This window comes from Anguilla anguilla, chromosome 4, assembly GCF_013347855.1.
Source record: "Anguilla anguilla isolate fAngAng1 chromosome 4, fAngAng1.pri, whole genome shotgun sequence".
Classification (NCBI taxonomy): Eukaryota; Metazoa; Chordata; class Actinopteri; order Anguilliformes; family Anguillidae; genus Anguilla; species Anguilla anguilla.
The window spans coordinates 8,168,966-8,188,469 of record NC_049204.1 but is presented as its reverse complement, the minus strand read 5'-3'; the positions used below and the strand labels follow the sequence as shown (position 1 = coordinate 8,188,469).

At 46.9% G+C, this 19,504-nt stretch overlaps 4 protein-coding genes and 3 long non-coding RNA genes across 8 annotated transcripts in view; 1 reads left to right on the top strand and 6 right to left on the bottom strand.

Annotated features, from left to right (window-relative positions):
- Nucleotides 1-219, bottom strand: part of notch2 (notch receptor 2) — a 9,850-nt gene extending 9,631 nt beyond the window's left edge. Inside the window, exon 1 of the mRNA XM_035413302.1 lies at nt 106-219. Coding sequence (XP_035269193.1) covers nt 106-219 — 114 coding nt within the window. The remainder of the gene's footprint in view (nt 1-105) is intronic.
- On the bottom strand, nt 37-3,769 carry sec22bb (SEC22 homolog B, vesicle trafficking protein b). 2 transcript variants are annotated; one of them, XM_035412286.1, is made up of 6 exons: nt 3,472-3,769; nt 2,848-2,859; nt 2,517-2,626; nt 1,817-1,977; nt 1,109-1,255; nt 37-436 (listed from the first exon to the last, which is right to left on the bottom strand). In XM_035412286.1, the coding sequence occupies exons 1-6, from the start codon at nt 3,544-3,546 to the stop codon at nt 282-284; spliced, it is 660 nt and encodes a 219-aa protein (XP_035268177.1). In that variant the 5' UTR covers nt 3,547-3,769; the 3' UTR covers nt 37-281. The 2 variants fall into 2 exon arrangements, with proteins under 2 accessions (XP_035268177.1, XP_035268178.1); XM_035412287.1 differs by lacking the exon at nt 2,848-2,859.
- LOC118224678 lies at nt 2,894-8,023 on the top strand. The gene is made up of 2 exons (XR_004764681.1): nt 2,894-3,211; nt 7,758-8,023. It is a non-coding gene; the product is annotated as an uncharacterized LOC118224678 (long non-coding RNA).
- Nucleotides 3,901-8,191, bottom strand: LOC118224672 (cysteine-rich motor neuron 1 protein-like). The gene is made up of 5 exons (XM_035412284.1): nt 7,774-8,191; nt 6,917-7,156; nt 5,948-6,106; nt 5,121-5,285; nt 3,901-4,625 (listed from the first exon to the last, which is right to left on the bottom strand). Exons 1-5 carry the CDS (start codon nt 8,165-8,167, stop codon nt 4,333-4,335), a joined length of 1,251 nt encoding a protein of 416 aa, XP_035268175.1. The 5' UTR covers nt 8,168-8,191; the 3' UTR covers nt 3,901-4,332.
- A 95-nt stretch (nt 8,192-8,286) lies between these two features.
- On the bottom strand, nt 8,287-9,727 carry LOC118224676. The gene is made up of 2 exons (XR_004764679.1): nt 9,041-9,727; nt 8,287-8,446 (listed from the first exon to the last, which is right to left on the bottom strand). It is a non-coding gene; the product is annotated as an uncharacterized LOC118224676 (long non-coding RNA).
- A 1,772-nt stretch (nt 9,728-11,499) lies between these two features.
- LOC118224668 lies at nt 11,500-17,092 on the bottom strand. The gene is made up of 5 exons (XM_035412278.1): nt 16,678-17,092; nt 15,751-15,990; nt 14,751-14,909; nt 12,675-12,842; nt 11,500-12,155 (listed from the first exon to the last, which is right to left on the bottom strand). Exons 1-5 carry the CDS (start codon nt 17,087-17,089, stop codon nt 11,863-11,865), a joined length of 1,272 nt encoding a protein of 423 aa, XP_035268169.1. The 5' UTR covers nt 17,090-17,092; the 3' UTR covers nt 11,500-11,862.
- Nucleotides 17,093-17,207: 115 nt separating this feature from the next.
- Nucleotides 17,208-18,674, bottom strand: LOC118224677. Its single transcript, XR_004764680.1, has 3 exons — nt 17,942-18,674; nt 17,586-17,665; nt 17,208-17,348 (listed from the first exon to the last, which is right to left on the bottom strand). It is a non-coding gene; the product is annotated as an uncharacterized LOC118224677 (long non-coding RNA).
- Between the last annotated feature and the right edge of the window lie 830 nt (nt 18,675-19,504).

Here is a 19,504-nt window from a genome sequence, read left to right as displayed (position 1 = left end):
GCCCTGATTAACGGTCAACCCGCCCCCCCCCCCCCCCCCGCCCCCCCCGGCCGTTAATAAAACTCAGCGATAATAATAACATTAATAATTACATTACAGACCTACGGACAGCGGGAAGCGGGACTGAACGGTGGCCCAGAGGGGAAAAGTCTTACGAGGAAGAGGAAGGATTTCGTAACGGCGACGGGACAGAGGGAAGCCGCCGGCTCCGTCCTTCATCCTCCTCTCCTCTTCTGCGGCGGCCCCCAGGCCACTGGGCCCCGGGACCCCCCCCCCTCCTCTCAGAGCCACCAGAAGCGCACGTACACGATGAGCATGATGAAGAAGACGCCCCCTGCTGCCAGCTTGGCGTAAGTGGAGCGAGTGTTCAGGTACTTGGCATCGCTGCGGTACTTCTTGGACAGGCTGGACAGGTTGCTGGCCTTGGAGTCCAGAGCTGGGGGCAGCGAGAGGGCAGCCAATCAGACACTCCCACAATGCACTCCGCAACGCGGCGCCACTGCTTGAGCCCAGCTCAGACCAAAGATTCGCAACGAGGTGCAGCAACTGGCGACTCTCCGCAACGTTCCAGAACTCGCCACTTGTGATTGGCCGATTCAAATCACCCGCAAGAGCGAACGAGACTCTGCAACGTTCTAATACTTCCCACCCGCTATTGGACGAGTTGAATGGCCCGCAGTAGCGAACGCCGCCATCAGGCGTTCTGAGACGGGTAGTTCGCACTGCTGCAACTCCTCTCGGCAACAGGCCAAAGCGGTTTCGCCGTTATGCGAATCTTCGGTCTGAACTGGGCTTTTCCCTGCAGTGCTGGGGTCAATCTACACTTAAGTCAGCCAATTCAGGAAAAAAACCCAGCTCCTTAATTAAACAATCACTATAGAACAGTGAATTTCAGTTCATTTCTGGAATTTCGAGATCCCTGAGTATATTCAAAAGAGCCATGCTACTAACCAAAACACACAATCATATGCAAGAAAAATTTGTTTTTCTAGGATTTTTGTAGGGGGAAAAAATAGTGTAGCGGCGCCTGAAGAGCTGCAGTATTTCAAGTGAAGCATCTGCCTATGCAGGTTGGGGGCGCCAGAGAGCACGGCGCTCGGCGTCTCACCTGAAAGGGCCTCCCCTCGCTGCAGGACCTCCTCGATGTTGGCCACCATGATCCGCTGCACGTCCTGCAGCTCCGTGTTGATGCTGCCCAGGTTCCTGCGCGCCCTGCTGTCGATGTACGACTTCTTGGTCTTCTGGATGTACGTGTCTGTGGAGGAGAGGGAGCAGCCGGAGAATCAGGAACTCAGCCCCGGGATCAGCCAGGGATCAGCCCCGGGATTAGCCCCAGGATTGGGCCGAAATCAGCCCGGGATCAGCCCCAGGATCAGCCCCGGGATCAGCCCCAGGATCAGCCCCAGGATCAGCCCCAGGAACGGGCCGAGATCAGCCCTGAAGTCAGCCAGAGTCCAGCCCTGGGATCAGCCCGAGATCAGCCCGAGATCAGCCCTGGGATCAGCCTGGGCCTTTTAAACACGCTTCCTTCAGCTGTGACCTGGGCGAGGGTCAATTGTCAATTCTATTTCAATGCAGCTCTTTCACCAGATTCACAAAATTAATGAATTTCAATAAATTAATTTAAAATATCCCCCACAAAAAAAAAAGTCTGTTATGTTTCAAGTTGCGGTTTACAATTTCATTTCCAGGTTTGACTGAAATGAAATTGAAGTAACCCCTCCCCCAAAATATCCGGTCTCTGTCATATAGCTGGCTCAGACGTGCAGCAGAAGGTTGTCAGTTGAGCAGAGCTGGATTTGGGAATCTCGCTCACCGAACTCGATGAAGGAGTACGGTCGGGACACCGTGGGGACCTTCTTCCCGTGCTGCTCGTGGAATTCGGCCTGCAGGTCCTCCAGGTAGGCGAAGGCCAGCTTCTTGGGGAAGCCCGCCTCACACAGAACCAGGTAGCACACACCTTTCTCTATCACATAGCTGAGATAAGAACCAAGCAAAGAGGACCTTCAACATTGCACCAGGGACTGAGAGGGAGGGGGGTTAAATTGCATCATCTGTAACCCAGTGTCAGGCTGAGGTTGCACTTTAGATCCACCCATACTTTAAAACAGAAAAATGCCCCACATTTTCAATGAAATGATGCCCTTATTCACATGAACTCTATTGCACAAGTGAGGGTATAAGGACATAAGAATACAGAATAATGAAAACAGGCCATTCAGTCCATATGGTTCATCTTAGTCAGTATTCAGTACTGCGTAAACATATTTCTGAAAGCAATGAGCTTTCTTTTGCTCCTATTTCTGTATTTGTACTGTTTGAATCTGGTCACCGTAACTGTATACAACTCTGTACGTTTGTTATTGTCTGAGAGCGAGATATTGAGTCTCCCTCGTGTCCTACAACGGGTTATAGCGTCTGTTGTTATTGTCTGCGAGTGTGTGATGTATCCCTTGTGCCGTACACTGTGTGCAATAGCGTCTTTTGTGCGCGTGTTTATGAGCCCCTGTACTCACTGGAAGGCCATTGATCCGGCCTCCAATGTGCAACGAGTGGGACTTTGCTCGTTCAGTTTCCGGAATAGCTGTTTGGCCTGGCTCTGGTACTGCTGCAGGTCCCGACCCAGCTAAAGACAGAACACAGAGTAGAGAGAATCACGCACACACCCACACGCACGGACATAGCCTACACAGTTACAGAAAAATTTCCGGACCCTGCATGCAAACACAGAGGATGACAGCGCAGTTTGCCACGATTCTGCGTGGCTATTTGCTCACCAAGCACAGAACGCACTACTCTGCCAGACCCGAAAGCTAAACGCCGAACCGAGGTAAAAGTGGCACAAACCTTTTCACTTCCCTTCGCGAGAGCAGGGGGGGGGGGGGAACACAAAGAAAACATGTTTGAGAGACACACGAGAGTAAGTGACACGTAAAGATGTAAAGAGAAGAGGTCGCACGTCGTAATTAGCACTGAGTAAACTGCGATCCTCCGGTATCCACGTTTTAACTGCCACTTGTTCTCACCACCGGTAGAGAAAACTGAGCTGGCAAACACACAAAGCTTTGAGAAACAATTTAACGGATGTGAAGTAACGTTATTGGGTTATAAGTGACCGACACCGCGGACACACGGGCGTTAGAATGGATCTATGGTATAAATGCGGTGATGACAAGGAGAACAGCTGGAACTTTTACATATAGCATAAAAGGTGAACTGTGTTTGTACTGAAAACAATATGCTATCCTATGCTGACTGATACACAAATCAGCTTAGCTAGTGAGAAATGTAAATAACCGACTAATTAATCAGTCGGCTGCAAGCTAGTGTTCATTACCTAGCTAAACATGGTTCTAGCAAATGCCTCATACTAGTTCGCTAGGTGAATATATTTGTTGTATTAACTAATTTTGGTAATTTAACAAGCTTCCTTGTGAACCCTGGATTATAGTTACTATTAAAAAATCAAACCTGTTCGTCTTCTTGCATTGACGCGGCGAGCGGCAGCCCGTCCGCCAACCGAGCAATCATTGTCAGCAGAACCATTTTGTGCAGAATACTCTAACGAGTTAGCAGTATTTGATAACAATGAGGGGTCCAGCTGAACTGACAGGCTCCGCTGTGCTATCCCTGCTCCGCTCTTGATTTGACAACACTGACGCGCTGAGCTGGCCGGAAATATCGGAGGTGCGTCGTTCAATTGTGGCCCGCTTCATTTCAGACATTCGTTCCGACCTAAATAGCGACACCCCGTGGACTTGAGGACCCTGGAGTAATGACGTGGCATTATTGTGTGTCGTGTAAAATGCTGGACCTTATGCAGTCCTCTATCGCTATTCCATAGCTTTCCTGCTAACGTTAATCGTGTTGGAGCTAACTGCTTAACAGGTAAAATGTCTGCATATTTAAAAGTATTTATTAAGAAAATTTGAAGCACTGCATGGCGTGATGAGACCATTGATCCCCCCCCCATATCAGCCTAGGTTTTCATATTGATTTCTTTAAAGTTGCAACTTGTTCTCTAACAGACAATAATCATGCAGAAAGATTAAAATACAAAATGCAAATACAGAGATAACAATAAACTGGCCACATATAAAACTATTGTTTTGTAATATTTAGGGAGTAATAGTAGGCCAACAAGCAAGCGTAATTGCCTTAAATATCATGATCTGAATAAAACTATGTAAAAACAGCAGATAAACATAAAGAAATTATACTGACAATGGTAGTTATTGCAACTGTGCATAAAAAACTATGCAAACTGGTTCAAACTGTAGTCAGTGGGACTGCTGTGGAGTCCTTTTGCGAGTCCAATAACATGGGGTGCGTTCATTCCTCTTCCTCATCCCTGTTCTGTGTAGCGGACTCCTCTCCCGGTCTGCACAGGTAACGATGGCAACAGTTGCCCGGGTGTCCGTTGCCCCTGGTGACAATGTGGGCACGATGGCCTGGAGGGCAGTCTGGCGGCTTGGCAGGGCATTTCTTGAAGTCGCAGGTACACACTGCAGGCAACTGGGGGCAGCACTGATGCAGAGGAATGTAAGGCTTTGTCAGGAAGGAGTCTGGGGGACAGGAAGGGACTGGAACAACGGGGCAGGTGACACTGGCACACCTGAGCCGCTCTGAAACAAACAGGGAGGCAAAAACAGCTGTGTGTACTAAGCTGTATGGGGAAAAAAGGTTGGTTATGTTTATAGAGCAGGTTTTCTGGGATGTTTTTTTATATTTTATTATTCTAAGTCAGTGTTCTAGAACTCCATTGCTTCAATTACCAGTGGTGATTGTGACATCAGCATTAGAATTTTCAGTTAAGAACAGTTTAATCACACATTTGTGCTCTTGCACCCTATACATTATTAGACATTTAACCGACACTCTTTATCCAGAGAGACTTGTATAGCTTACGTTCTTTTATATGCAATCCATTAATATATACGGACTCAAATGTTCACTTACAAGCCCGGTTCCACATCGATTATGCTAAACTACCAACTGCCCCACCCCCCCAATGCAAAATGTTTAAAGTGACTCATGACCAAAATAAAATGGTGTTTTAAGCGGACACTTCGGCTTCATGTTTAAATGTTATCACGGTATTGACAGACGGTGTCACTCACTCCGCTCCTTTTCACATTCACCCTTGGAGAGTTGCGATCCACAGCTTCCCATCTGGCACACGCACCGGTCCTCCTGGACCTTGCAGCCCATCGTCATGCACGTCCACCCTTCTTCTTCTCCTCTTTCCATCTTTTCGATAATTTCCACCTCGTACAGCCTGTCCTCTGATGGGCAAGACAAGTAAAAAAGGGCTTCCATATTTGTATTGAATATGGGACACGTTTTGCTCCATATCTTTGAGAATAAGTCCAGCCGCCCCCCCCCCCCCAAACTTTGTGATCACTACCTAAACACCCCCCACACAATCGCTACCTACCATGATCTTCACCCCCCCACCCCAATCCGCAATCGCTACCTAAACGCTCCCCCCCCCCACACAATTGTTACCTACCATGATCTTCACCCCCCCACCCCACTCCATAATCGCTACCCAAACACCCCCCCCCCCCCCACGAGCGCTACCTACCAACACTCATCACTCCCCACACGATCGCTATCAACCACCACCATCAACCCACCTCCCAACTCTGTAATCGCTATCTAACCCCCCACCCCACCCCACCCCAACCCCCTCCAGCTCATTCCATGTTCCGTATTTCCATTGGTTAATGATACATTACATTACATTACATTACAGGCGTTTGGCAGATGCTCTTATCCAGAGCGACGTACAGCAAACTGTACAACCATAACCAGGAACAAGTGTGTTGAAAACCCTAGAGGGAAGTACAGTACCAAGTGCAGGGAAAGACCGCGTAGTTTAACTTGGAGTGATGTAAGTTAGGCAATGTTAGCGAGTCTACGAGCGACCGTGCGAGCGCCCCACCCTCCATGACTTTCCGGCAGTCCTGCAGGAGGTTGTATCTGAAGACCCTGTGGCAGGTCTGCTCGCCGTAGCAGTCGCAGGACGACATCCTCACGTTGCACCCCCACACCCAGGGGCACTGCTTGTCCACCCAGGGGTATCTCTGGGTCCCTGGGAGAGCTGGGGGCAGGGCGTAGAGGAGGATGGGAGGGAGAGAGGGAGAGAGAGAGAGAGAACAGAGAGAAAGGCAGAGAGAGGAGGGTGAGAGAGAGAAAGAGATGAAGAGATGAAGAGATGACAGAGAGAGAGAGAGAAGAGGGTCAGAGCGGGGAGGGCCAGAGAGAGGATGGAAATGAGGGGGGGAAGAGTCAAGAGTGCTTTGTTTTTGTATGGATGTATTTATTGATGATGTTGTAGGAATTGTAGGAAAGTAGAGACGGACAATTTCTACCTTTGACTACACAAACATTTGTGTTGTTCATTTTAGCGCACACAGCTAGCGAGCTGAAAATGGCGCTGCTCAAAGAAAAATAAACGTAGCTTCCGTTACCCAGAAAGCACTCTCTTAAAGGGACCTAACACAGACGTGCACACAATATAACTGCGTGTGTAGAACCACCCTGAAACCACCGATTATGATGAATTATGTACGCTACAATGTCATGCACTGATGCACTGTTAACATGTGGTGCTATGTCCTTTGATTTTTGTTGAACCTGCCCAGGGACTACAGATGAAAATGAGCTTACTTGCTAACTCAAGCATATTTACCTAAATGTTGATTAGTGTGCACTGTCCTTGTCAGGTAATTTTTGCAAATCTGTAAAAAGAGAGAGCTTCTCATATTGTTTTGTACTGTTTTGCATTGCATTGTATTGTATTGTATCCTATTGTTTTGTGTTGTATTGCATTAAGTGTCAGGGTGAGTAATTTGCAGAACCCCCCCCCCCCCCCCCGTTATTTAGAAGATAGCCCCAGTCCCTCTCTCACCTTTGCAGACCCCGGTTTCTGGGGGCGTGGCGGGGGCGTTTCCCAGGATGAGGGCGCAGGTGAGGCCCCTGTCGCAGTAGCCCCTCCCCCAGTGGGGGCCCCCACACATCTGGCCCCGCTGTCGCGCGCAGTGCGGGCAGCAGCCGCACGGGTCGATCACGTAATCCCCCGGACACTCCCAGTTCTCCAGCGAACACTCCACCTCTGAACAGGGGACGCAGCCTGCAGGCGGGGTTACCCCTGGAGGTTCCCGAACAATTTCGGAAAATGAAGGTTAATGTACAGTGCGCCTACCAGCAGTACAACAGTAACCTCCAAGCACTACATTATATTAGCTTGAATTTTGACAAATTTGAAATCACTTATGCTCTATTCTTCCGTGAAGAGCTAGAAATTTTTTTTTTTTAATTACGTTGGGCATTTCCAGTCACACACGAATTTGTAGTTACGCAAGCGTAACCTGGTGCCTGAACACGTGCCTGCCACTCCAGATGTTTCCCTTTCGCGCTGCGGCCGCTCAGCCGTGCACGTGCAGAGCGCGCAGGTCACAGGCAGGGGCACGGGTCAGATTCCTTCTGAGACCACGGCGCTCATCGTGTGCTGCAAGTGTTTTTTTTTTTACCGCGTGAAATACCCAGCGGCCCCATAAAACGTACGCATTTTTAAAAAATGTATATATAACTGTGAGAATATCATCACCGTGTTATTGCATTGTTTGTGTTATTGCCGAGTAAAATACCCAGTGTTGATTCAACCCTTAACAGAGCAAACATGACTCCAGTTGGGGACTCGGATGCACTCTGTAAGAGTTGATTTAACACTGAGCGTCTGTCTGTCGCAGAGGGGAAGAGACTCACGGACGCAGACTCCAGCCCCGGCTTCATCCCCTGGATCTGGGGTGTAGTCAGGCACGCAAGAGAGGTTCGTGTCGCACCGTCCCCCCGTGGCCCCGCCACAACTCTGCCCGGGCCCAGGCGTCGTCTGCTCCGGGTCGTCGCCGCAGATACTGAGCCCGAACCAGAACCAGAACCAGAGCCAGAACCAGAACCAGGGCAGGGCCCGGTCCGTCCGCATGGCTGCCATCGGCCGCCGGTTAAAACTTCCAAAGAGTGTTCGCGGAAGGATCTGGAACAACTCCAACTTGCAGTAGAACTGCTCTCCCGCTGCTCGGTCCCTCTGTTCTCCCATCCAAAAGCCACACCCTCCTCCTCCTCCCCCTTTTCTTCCAGTCTTTCGCAGGTCTGCATCCATCCCTCCACCCCTACCGTCGCCCCACCCACCCCCACAACTCCAGATGCTGTAACTCTTCCCTTTCCCATCTCCCCTGTACCGTTCCAGGTCTAATTGTGTGTTATGTGATTTTTTTATTATTTTTTTTTTTTACCTCATCCACGTCATAAAGGACTGAGCAGTCCGACGGACAGTAACTGACACACTGGCCAAAGTCCAGCAGGTCACTACCACTGAACTTCAACCCCAGGAAGGAGGGAATCTGCTTCTCTATCCCATCCAGGACATCCCTGGCTAACACTGGAGAGAGAGAGAGACAGACAGAGAGAGAGAGAGTAGGAGAGAGAGAGAGACAGAGAGTGGGAGAGAGAGAAGTGAGAGAGGTAGATTTTAAAGATAGCACCCTGTTACCAGTCTGTAAAATGGTATCCGTTTATCAACACTACAGACATTACTAGCAACATAAATTACTAGTAACAAAAAAATACCATAATTCCACAAATGCAAGATGCATATTTCTGTAATAAATATGAGGCACTCACATTTCTCTGATCATAATGTTCAGTTACTGATCATTCATTCCAGCAATCAGGGGCATTCAGGATGATGACACTCCCCTAGAGGAATGCATTTACAAAAGGTCAACAACTGTGTTTGTACTGAAAAAAAATCTGCTATCCTATGCTGACTGATACTTTTCATAAATCAGCTTAGCTAGTGAGGAATGTAAATAACTAGTGTTGATTACCTAGCTAAATATGGTTCGAGCAAATGCCTCATACTAGTTCGCTACGTGAATATATTTGTTGTATTTACTAATTTTGGTAATTTAGCAAGTTTACAAGCTTCCTTGTGAACCCTGGATTATACCTGCTATACAAAAAAAAATCAAACCTGTTCGTCTTCTTGCATTGACGCGGCGAGCGGCAGCCCGTCCGCCAACCGAGCAATCATTGTCAGCAGAACCATTTTTTGTGCAGAATACTCTAAAGAGCTCGCAGTATTAGATAACAATGAGGGGTCTAGCTGAATTGACAGGCTCCTGCTCCGCTCTTGATTTGACAACACTGACGCGCTGAACTGGCCGGAAATATCGGAGGTGCGTCGTTCAATTGTGGCCCGCTTCATTTCAGACATTCGTTCCGACCTAAATAGCGACACCCCGTGGACTTGAGGACCCTGGAGTAATGACGTGACATTATTGTGTGTCGTGTAAAATGCTGGACCGTATGCATTCCTCTATCGTTATTCCATAGCTTTCCTGCTAACGTTAATCGTGTTGGAGCTAACTGCTTAACCGGTAAAATGTCTGCATATTTAAAAGTATTTATTGAGAAAACTTGAAGCACTGCATGGCGTGATGAAACCAGAGACTGTAAAAAATATGGACAAAGCTACTGTGACGTCACCCATTGACTCTCCGTGGGTCTCTAAAACACGTTTTGAAGCTCAATGGCGGGCGCGGCCATGTTGTCGATTTGGAGCCAAAACCATAGAGTTACGACGCTCTCTGGTTATTACTATGTGATTGACAGTCCGGTGCGGAAAAGCCCATCAACCTGAACGAACGATTGCAGAACGAACGTGCGGCTAGCTGACTGTCTGCCGTTATGTTTTAAAATATATTATCAGATGTTTACGGAGTTTAATTTCCATCCGTGACTGTACTGTGTCATGTAATCACGTTATATGTATGACATTAAAAATACAATTATGTTCAGTTATCTTCAATTTATGTTTCTCAGCAAAACGAATATGCTTAGCTAGCATATCAGCTTGCCAGTGAGCTAGGTAGGCTATCCGTGGTTAGTTCACGCATTAGCAATATGAACCACAGGGGAAGAACATTGACTACACTGATGGTCAATCAATCAGAGATGTGTAGGCTACTGGTGATTTGACTAGGCTCATTTTCGTGTAACTGTCTGGTAGACCTGCTGTTAACCGAGCAAGTTATCGTCGTAGGTTTTCGCCACAGTCAGTTAATGAGCCAGTAACTGCTACTACCTACTCCATCGTCGTTTGTGGTGTTCACTTGCTGGGTGACGCTAGCTGACCGATCGTTCGCAAGTCACTTTCTACCGAATAAAAATTAACACTGTCAGTGGTGATGAGCAAATCTACCAAGTATATTAATAACTGATCTGTAGGCGTGTAAATATGACAACGCGCTTTGTACAGCAAGTTTTCCACCTGGTGCATGAAGACAAAAATAATGTAGGCCTAGCCTACATTGGATTTCTAATTATTATTAGACCTTTATTTTTATTATCAAAACCAATGGAGAAAAGCCAATATACGCAAGGAGCCCCCAGGACCGATTCTGAGAACCACTGTCTTAAATGCTCTTGTCGGTCTCTTAAATGCTAAAAACATGTTCCTTTCTAAATGCCAGTCTTACAAAGATGGTTAATTTCGTTAAATTCTGTGTGTGAAATTTCATCGTGTGTTGTATGCTATTCAGCAAATAAACCTTAAGACTCTTAATTCGCTTCGTGAAACTGAAAATGTTGCAGTATTTATCCCAAAATCGGGATTATAGTAGCTTTGTCACATGCGTGAAGCATGACCCAGGTAGACATTTACGGAATGCACACGACTGACAAGCCGTCAAACACGTTTGACAGATTGAATATTTGCAGTTTAGGGTTAGCTAGCTAGTCAAATGGCTTGGTAGCCGAAGTTGCGAACTATTTTAGCATAGGCTACTGGACTACCAAATATAGCAAGCTGATTACGCTTTCTGCCAACTAATTATTTGGTTAAGTAGGCTAAAGGAAATAGTAAAAATGACTCAGCTACCGAAAAACCTAAGAGGAGAATTATTTTATGGTCGTCTAGTGCAGCTGTAAATAGCACACGCCATAATGAAGTCACTACGAAATGGGATGCCTGCATTTTCTGACTTCGCACAAGTGGACCGTGGTCGGAGCCGCAATGTCAAGGCCAAGAGGCGCCACCTCCCACCCCAGTGACGATAGACTGTAGCCCTTACTGTAGCGTAGTCCACCGCAGTAATCAGGAAGTGACGCAAACTGTACGTCATTGGTCCACAACAAATATTATAACAGTGCCCAAATGACACAATAAATCATGAAATCGACCCATGGACAGTTATAAGACGAATAAAATATTGTGACTATTTGTCCTCATGAGAAAAAATTACTGACTTTGTATTTTGAGCGCATTTGTACCGTAGACTTACATGGAAACCCGATATGAAAACACCTATACTGGAGCCAACCGTAGTGGCGCTAGTGAGCAACCAGGAACAACAAGACCAGGAAATGAGCTTCAAAAACGAAGTCTGGTTTTGGCCGCTTGGATGAAACCATTGATTCCCCATATCCGCCTAGGTTTTCATATTGATTTCTTTAAAGTTGCAACTTGTTCTCTAAGAGACAATAATCATGCAGAAAGATAAAAATACAAAATGCAAATAGTTAATAATACAGAGATAACAATAAACTGGCCACATATAAAACTATTGTTTTGTAATATTTATGGAGTAATAGTAGGCCAACAAGCAAGCGTAATTGCCTTAAATATCATGATCTGAATAAAAATGTGTAAAAACAGCAGATAAACATACAGAAATAATACTGACAATGGTAGTTATTGCAACTGTCCATAAAAAAACGATGCAAACTGGTTCAAACTGTAGTCAGTGGGACTGCTGTGGAGTCCTTTTGCGAGTCCAATAACATGGGGTGCGTTCATTCCTCTTCCTCATCCCTGTTCTGTGTAGCGGACTCCTCTCCCGGTCTGCACAGGTAACGATGGCAACAGTTGCCCGGGCGACCCTTGCCCCTGGTGACAATGTGGGCATGATGGCCTGGAGGGCAGTTTGGCGGCTTGGCGGGGCATTTCTCGAAGTCGCAGGTACACAGTGCAGGCAACTGGGGGCAGCATTGATGCGGAGGAACGTAAGGCTTTGTCAGGAAGGAGTCTGGGGGACAGGAAGGGACTGGAACAACGGGGCAGGTGACACTGGCGCACCTGAGCCGCTCTGAAACAAACAGGGAGGCAAAAAACAGCTGTGTGTACTAAGCTGTATGGGAAAAAAGCTTGGTTATGTTCATAGAGCAGGTTTTCTGGGATGTTTTTTATATTTTATTATTCTATGTCAGTGTTCTAGATCTCTATTGCTTCAATTACCAGTGGTGATTGTGACATCAGCATTAGAATTTTCAGTTAAGAACAGTTTAATCACACATTTGTGCTCTTGCACCCTATACATTATTAGACATTTAACCGACACTCTTTATCCAGAGAGACTTGTATAGCTTACGTTCTTTTATATGCAGTCCATTAATATATACGGACTCAAATGTTCACTTACAAGCCCGGTTCCACATCGATTATGCTAAACTACCAACTGCCCCCCCCCCCCCCCTCCCCCACCCCCCCAATGCAAAATGTTTAAAGTGACTCATGACCAAAATAAAATGGTGTTGGGGGGTTTTAAGCGGACACTTCGGCTTCATGTTTAAATGTTATCACGGTATTGAGAGACGGTGTCACTCACTCAGCTCCTTTTCACATTCACCCCTGGAGAGTTGCGATCCACAGCTTCCCATCTGGCACACGCACCGGTCCTCCTGGACCTTGCAGCCCATCGTCATGCACGTCCACTCTTCTTCTTTTTCTCCTCTTTCCATCTTTTCGATCATTTCCATCTCGGCAAGCCTGTCCTCTGATGGGCAAGACAGACAGGCGTCAGTTTAAAAAATAAATAACGCTCGCTCGCTCGCTCGCTCAACCGTTCTGGACCCAGATGCATTCAAAATGGAGCAGGGGGGCCTCAGACTCCAGGGGGCTGCAGTCTCTGCACATTTCTGTGGTTTTCCCCTTTTTCCGTGGGAATTCTCTTCAGCCAATCAGTGACTGAAGCGCTGAAGCACACCCAAAAAAATGGCCAGACTACAGTCGGACACCCCTGGAACCGAGTACCGTGCATGTGGGGTGTCTGTGCCTGTATGTGCCAGGTTTTTTAATTTTTTTAAATACCACGTCCTGTAAGTGCAGTGTCTTTATCTTTTCTAACTGTTTTTAATATCATGAATGTATCTGTAGTGTCATCTCATTCTTCTATCCATTTTAATACCATGTGACCTTGAGTGTTCAGAAAGGTGCCTTATGAATAAAGTGTATTATTAATTATTATTATTATTATTATTATTATTATTATTATTATTATTAACAACAATAATAATAATTAGGACTGTTACTAATCCTCCCATTGTTAGGGACCTTTCTGTACCTCCATCCAGCTCGTATATTGTACTTTGTATCATTATTTTGATGTTGTTGCTTGTCGTCATGCTTCCTAGTTTGATTTAGCAGAGGTTAGGTCAGAGAGTAACGTTTACTGTGTGAAGAGGACTCAATGTGTTCATGGCTATGAATAACTGTTACAAAATGAGTATTGTACCTTATCGGGCCTGTGGTATTGTACCGTACTTGTTCCAATGACCTTCAGTACGCACTTAGTGTACGTCGCTTTGGATAAAAGTGTCTGCCAAATAAAAGTTCTGAGATGTGATTCAGCAGGTGAATGTCCACTGCAGACTGTGACAAAGCATACTGGGAAATATTTTGAGTATGACCTGCTCCTTTGGCCAGGGACCTTTGTGTTTATCTATTGTGTTTAGCAGACTCATCGTATCTCTGGCTGTGCGGAGTGATCAGTGATGGCTATAGTTTGAGCCAGAGCTGGCCGCTGGCATAAACACTCTATGCTGTCCTTTAGGACCACAAGCATCCCTGGACCACACAACTCACAAGTTATATATTTTGTTTTTGGAAGGCATTTTAATTGCATGGTGTTCACCCCCAAACATTCTTGCTTGGGGCCTCCAAAGCCCTAGGGCTGGCTCTGGCTTGAGCAGACCTTGTTATATTTGTGAACATAGGAACTATCACTGGCATTTTCAGTCAGGCACGGCTTGGCCAGTTAATGCGTGGATGACGTATGGTGAAAAGGCCTGCCCACCATCCAGTAAAATGTGGAATCGTCCTGTAACTGGAAAGTAAAAAAGGGCTTCCATATTTGTATTGAATATGGGACACGTTTTGCTCCATATCTTTGAGAATAAATCCACCCCCCCCCCCCCCCCCCCCCCCAAGATTTGTGATCACTACCTAAACACCCCCCACACAATCGCTACCTACCATGATCTTCACCCCCCCCACCCCAATCCGCAATCGCTACCTAAACAGCCCCCCCCCCGCCACGAGCGCTACCTACCAACACTCATCACTCCCCACACGATCGCTATCAACCACCACCATCAACCCACCTCCCAACTCTGTAATCGCTACTAACCCCCCACCCCCCCCCACCCCAACCCCCTCCAGCTCATTCCATGTTCCGTATTTCCATTGGTTAATGTTACATTACATTACATTACAGGCATTTGGCAGAGGCTCTTATCCAGAGCGACGTACAACAAACTGTACAACCATAACCAGGAACAAGTGTGTTGAAAACCCTAGAGAGAAGTACAGTACCAAGTGCAGGGAACGAACGGCTAGTTTAACTTGGAGTGATGTAAGTTAGGCAATGTTAGCGAGTCTACGAGCGACCGTGCAAGCGCCCCACCCTCCATGACTTTCCGGCAGTCCTGCAGGAGGTTGTATGCGAAGATCCTGCGGCAGGTCTGCTCGCCGTAGCAGTCGCAGGTCCCCATCCTCACGTTGCACCCCCACACCCAGGGGCACTGCTTGTCCACCCAGGGGTATCTCTGGGTCCCTGGGAGAGCTGGGGGCAGGGCGTAGAGGAGGATGGGAGAGAGGGAGAGAGAGAGAGACAAGAGACAGAGGGAGAGAGCGAGAGAGGGAACAGAAAGAAAGGCAGAGAGAGGAGGGTGAGAGAGAGAAAGAGATGAAGAGAGGACAGGAGAGAGAGAGAGAGAAGAGGGTCAGAAAGGGGAGGGGCAGAGAGGATGGAAATGAGGGGGGAAGAGTCAAGAGTGCTTTGTTTTTGTATGGATGTATTTATTGATGATGTTGTAGGAATTGTAGGAAAGTAGAGACAAACAATTTCTACCTTTGACTACACAAACATTTGTGTTGTTCATTTTAGCGCACACAGCTAGCGAGCTGAAAATGGCGCTGCTCAAACAAAAATAAACGTAGCTTCCGTTACCCAGAAAGCACTCTCTTAAAGGGACCGTGTCTACCTAACACAGACGGGCACACAATATAACTGCGTGTGTAGAACCAACCTGAAAACACCGATTATGATGAATTATGTCCGCTACAATGTCATGCACTGATGCACTGTTAACATGTGGTGCTATGTCCTTTGATTTTTGTTGAACCTGCCCAGGGACTACAGATGAAAATGAGCTTACTTGCTAACTCAAGCATATTTACCTAAATGTTGATTAGTGTGCACTGTCCTTGTCGGATCATTTTTGCAAATCTGTAAAAAGAAAGAGCTTCTCGTATTGTTTTGTACTGTTTTGCATTGCATTGTATTGTATTGTATTCTATTGTTTTGTGTTGTATTGCATTAAGTGTCAGGGTGAGTAATTTGCAGAACCCCCCCCCCCCCCCCCCCCCCGTTATTTAGAAGATAGCCCCAGTCCCTCTCTCACCTTTGCAGACCCCGGTTTCTGGGGGCGTGGCGGGGGCGTTTCCCAGGATGAGGGCGCAGGTGAGGCCCTTGTCGCAGTAGCCCCTCCCCCAGTGGGGGCCCCCACACATCTGGCCCCGCTGTCGCGCGCAGTGCGGGCAGCAGCCGCACGGGTCGATCACGTAATACCCCGGACACTCCCAGTTCTCCAACGAACACTCCACCTCTGAACAGGGGACGCAGCCTGCAGGCGGGGTTACCCCTGGAGGTTCCCGAACAATTTCGGAAAATGAAGGTTAACGTACAGTGCGCCTACCAGCAGTACAACAGTAACCTCCAAGCACTACATTATATTAGCTTGAATTTTGACAAATTTGAAATCACTTATGCTCTATTCTTCCGTGAAGAGCTAGAAATGAGATTTTAAAAGTTTAAAAAAAAAATTATTTTTTTTTAATTACGTTGGGCATTTCCAGTCACACCCGAATTTGTAGTTACGTAAGCGTGTTCACATATGCCCCCTGCCGACAGCTTGGGAGAGTGACGACAACACTCCCAGTGCCTGAACACAAGCCTGAACACGTGCCTGCCACTCCAGATGTTTCCCTTTCGCGCTGCGGCCACTCAGTCGTGCACGTGCAGAGCGCGCACGTCACAGGCAGGGGCACGGGTCAGATTCCTTCTGAGACCACGGCGCTCATCTTTTTTTTTTACCGCGTGAAATACCCAGCGGCCCCATAAAACGTACGCATTTTTTAAAAATGTATATATAACTGTGAGAATATCATCACCGTGTTATTGCATTGTTTGTGTTATTGCCGAGTAAAATACCCAGTGTTGATTCAACCCTTAACAGAGCAAACATGACTCCAGTTGGGGACTCGGTTGCACTCTGTAAGAGTTGATTTAACACTGAGCGTCTGTCTGTCGCAGAGGGGAAGAGACTCACGGACGCAGACTCCAGCCCCGGCTTCATCCCCTGGATCTGGGGTGTAGTCAGGCACGCAAGAGAGGTTCGTGTCGCACCGTCCCCCCGTGCTCCCGAAACAACTCTGCCCGGGCCCAGGCCTCGTCCGCTCGTCGCCGCAGAAACTGAGTCCGAACCAGAACCAGAACCAGAGCCCGAACCAGAACCAGAACCAGGGCAGGGCCCGGTCCGTCCGCATGGCTGCCATCAGTCGCCGGTTCAAACTTCCAAAGAGTGTTCGCGGAAGGATCTGGAACAACTCGCAGCAGAACTGCAACCCCAACTTGCAGCAGAACTGCTCTCCCGCTGCTTGGTCCCTCTGTTCTCCCATCCAAAAGCCACACCTTCCTCCTCCTCCCCCTTTTCTTCCAGTCTTTCGCAAGTCTGCATCCATTCCTCCACCCCTACCATCACCCCACCCACCCCCACAACTCCAAATGCTATAACTCTTCCCTTACCCATCTCCCCTGTACCGTTCCAGGTCTAATTGTGTGGTTTTTTTTTGACCTCATCCACGTCGTGAAGGACTGACCAGTCCGACGGACAGTAACTGACACACTGGCCAAAGTCCAGCAGGTCACTACCACTGAACTTCAACCCCAGGAAAGAGGGAATCTGCTTCTCTATCCCATCCAGGACGTCCCTGGCTAACACTGGAGAGAGAGAGAGACAGACAGAGAGAGAGTGGGAGAGAGAGAAAAGAGATCGAGAGAGAGAAGTGAGAGAGAGGTAGATTTTAAAGGCAGCAACCCTGTTATCAGTCTGTAAAATGGAATCCGTTTATCAACACTACAGACATTACTAGCAGCATAAATTACTAGTAACAAAAAAAATACCATAATTCCATAAATGCAAGACACATATTTTTGTAATAAATATGAGGCACTCACATTTCTCTGATCATAATGTTCAGTTACTGATCAGGGCTTTCATTCCCCCAATCAGGGGCATTCAGGATGATGACACTCCCCTAGAGGAATGCATTTACAAAAGGTCAACAACTGTGTTTGTACTGAAAAAAAATCTGCTATCCTATGCTGGCTGATACTTTTCACAAATCAGCTTACCTAGTGAGGAATGTAAATAACTAGTGTTGATTACCTAGCTAAACATGGTTCTAGCAAATGCCTCATACTAGTTCGCTAGGTGAATATATTTGTTGTATTTACTAATTTTGGTAATTTAGCAAGCTAACAAGCTTCCTTGTGAACCCTGGATTATACCTACTATACAAAAGAAATCAAACCTGTTCGTCTTCTTGCATTGACGCAGCGAGCGGCAGCCCGTCCGCCAACCGAGCAATCATTGTCAGCAGAACCATTTTGTGCAGAATACTCTAACGAGCTCGCAGTATTAGATAACAATGAGGGGTCCAGCTGAATTGACAGGCTCCGCTGTGCTATCCCTGCTCCGCTCTTGATTTGACAACACTGACGCGCTGAACTGGCCGGAAATATCGGAGGTGCGTCGTTCAATTGTGGCCCGCTTCATTTCAGACATTCGTTCCGACCTAAATAGCGACACCCCGTGGACTTGAGGACCCTGGAGTAATGACGTGGCATTATTGTGTGTCGTGTAAAATGCTGGACCGTATGCAGTGCTCTATCGCTATTCCATAGCTTTCCTGCTAACGTTAATCGTGTTGGAGCTAACTGCTTAACCGGTAAAATGTCTGCATATTTAAAAGTATTTATTGAGAAAACTTGAAGCACTGCATGGCGTGATGAAACCAGAGACTGTAAAAAATATGGACAAAGCTACTGTGACGTCACCCATTGACTCTCCGTGGGTCTCTAAAACACGTTTTGAAGCTCAATGGCGGGCGCGGCCATGTTGTCGATTTGGAGCCAAAACCATAGAGTTACGACGCTCTCTGGTTATTACTATGTGATTGACAGTCCGGTGCGGAAAAGCCCATCAACCTGAACGAACGATTGCAGAACGAACGTGCGGCTAGCTGACTGTCTGCCGTTATGTTTTAAAATATATTATCAGATGTTTACGGAGTTTAATTTCCATCCGTGACTGTACTGTGTCATGTAATCACGTTATATGTATGACATTAAAAATACAATTATGTTCAGTTATCTTCAATTTATGTTTCTCAGCAAAACGAATATGCTTAGCTAGCATATCAGCTTGCCAGTGAGCTAGGTAGGCTATCCGTGGTTAGTTCACGCATTAGCAATATGAACCACAGGGGAAGAACATTGACTACACTGATGGTCAATCAATCAGAGATGTGTAGGCTACTGGTGATTTGACTAGGCTCATTTTCGTGTAACTGTCTGGTAGACCTGCTGTTAACCGAGCAAGTTATCGTCGTAGGTTTTCGCCACAGTCAGTTAATGAGCCAGTAACTGCTACTACCTACTCCATCGTCGTTTGTGGTGTTCACTTGCTGGGTGAGGCTAGCTGACCGATCGTTCGCAAGTCACTTTCTACCGAATAAAAATTAACACTGTCAGCGGTGATGAGCAAATCTACCAAGTATATTAATAACTGATCTGTAGGCGTGTAAATATGACAACGCGCTTTGTACAGCAAGTTTTCCACCTGGTGCATGAAGACAAAAATAATGTAGGCCTAGCCTACATTGAATTTCTAATTATTATTACTTTTATTTTTATTATCAAAACCAATGGAGAAAAGCCAATATACGCAAGGAGCCCACAGGACCGATTCTGAGAACCACTGTCTTAAATGCTCTTGTCGGTCTCTTAAATGCTAAAAACATGTTCCTTTCTAAATGCCAGTCTTACAAAGATGGTTAATTTCGTTAAATTCTGTGTGTGAAATTTCATCGTGT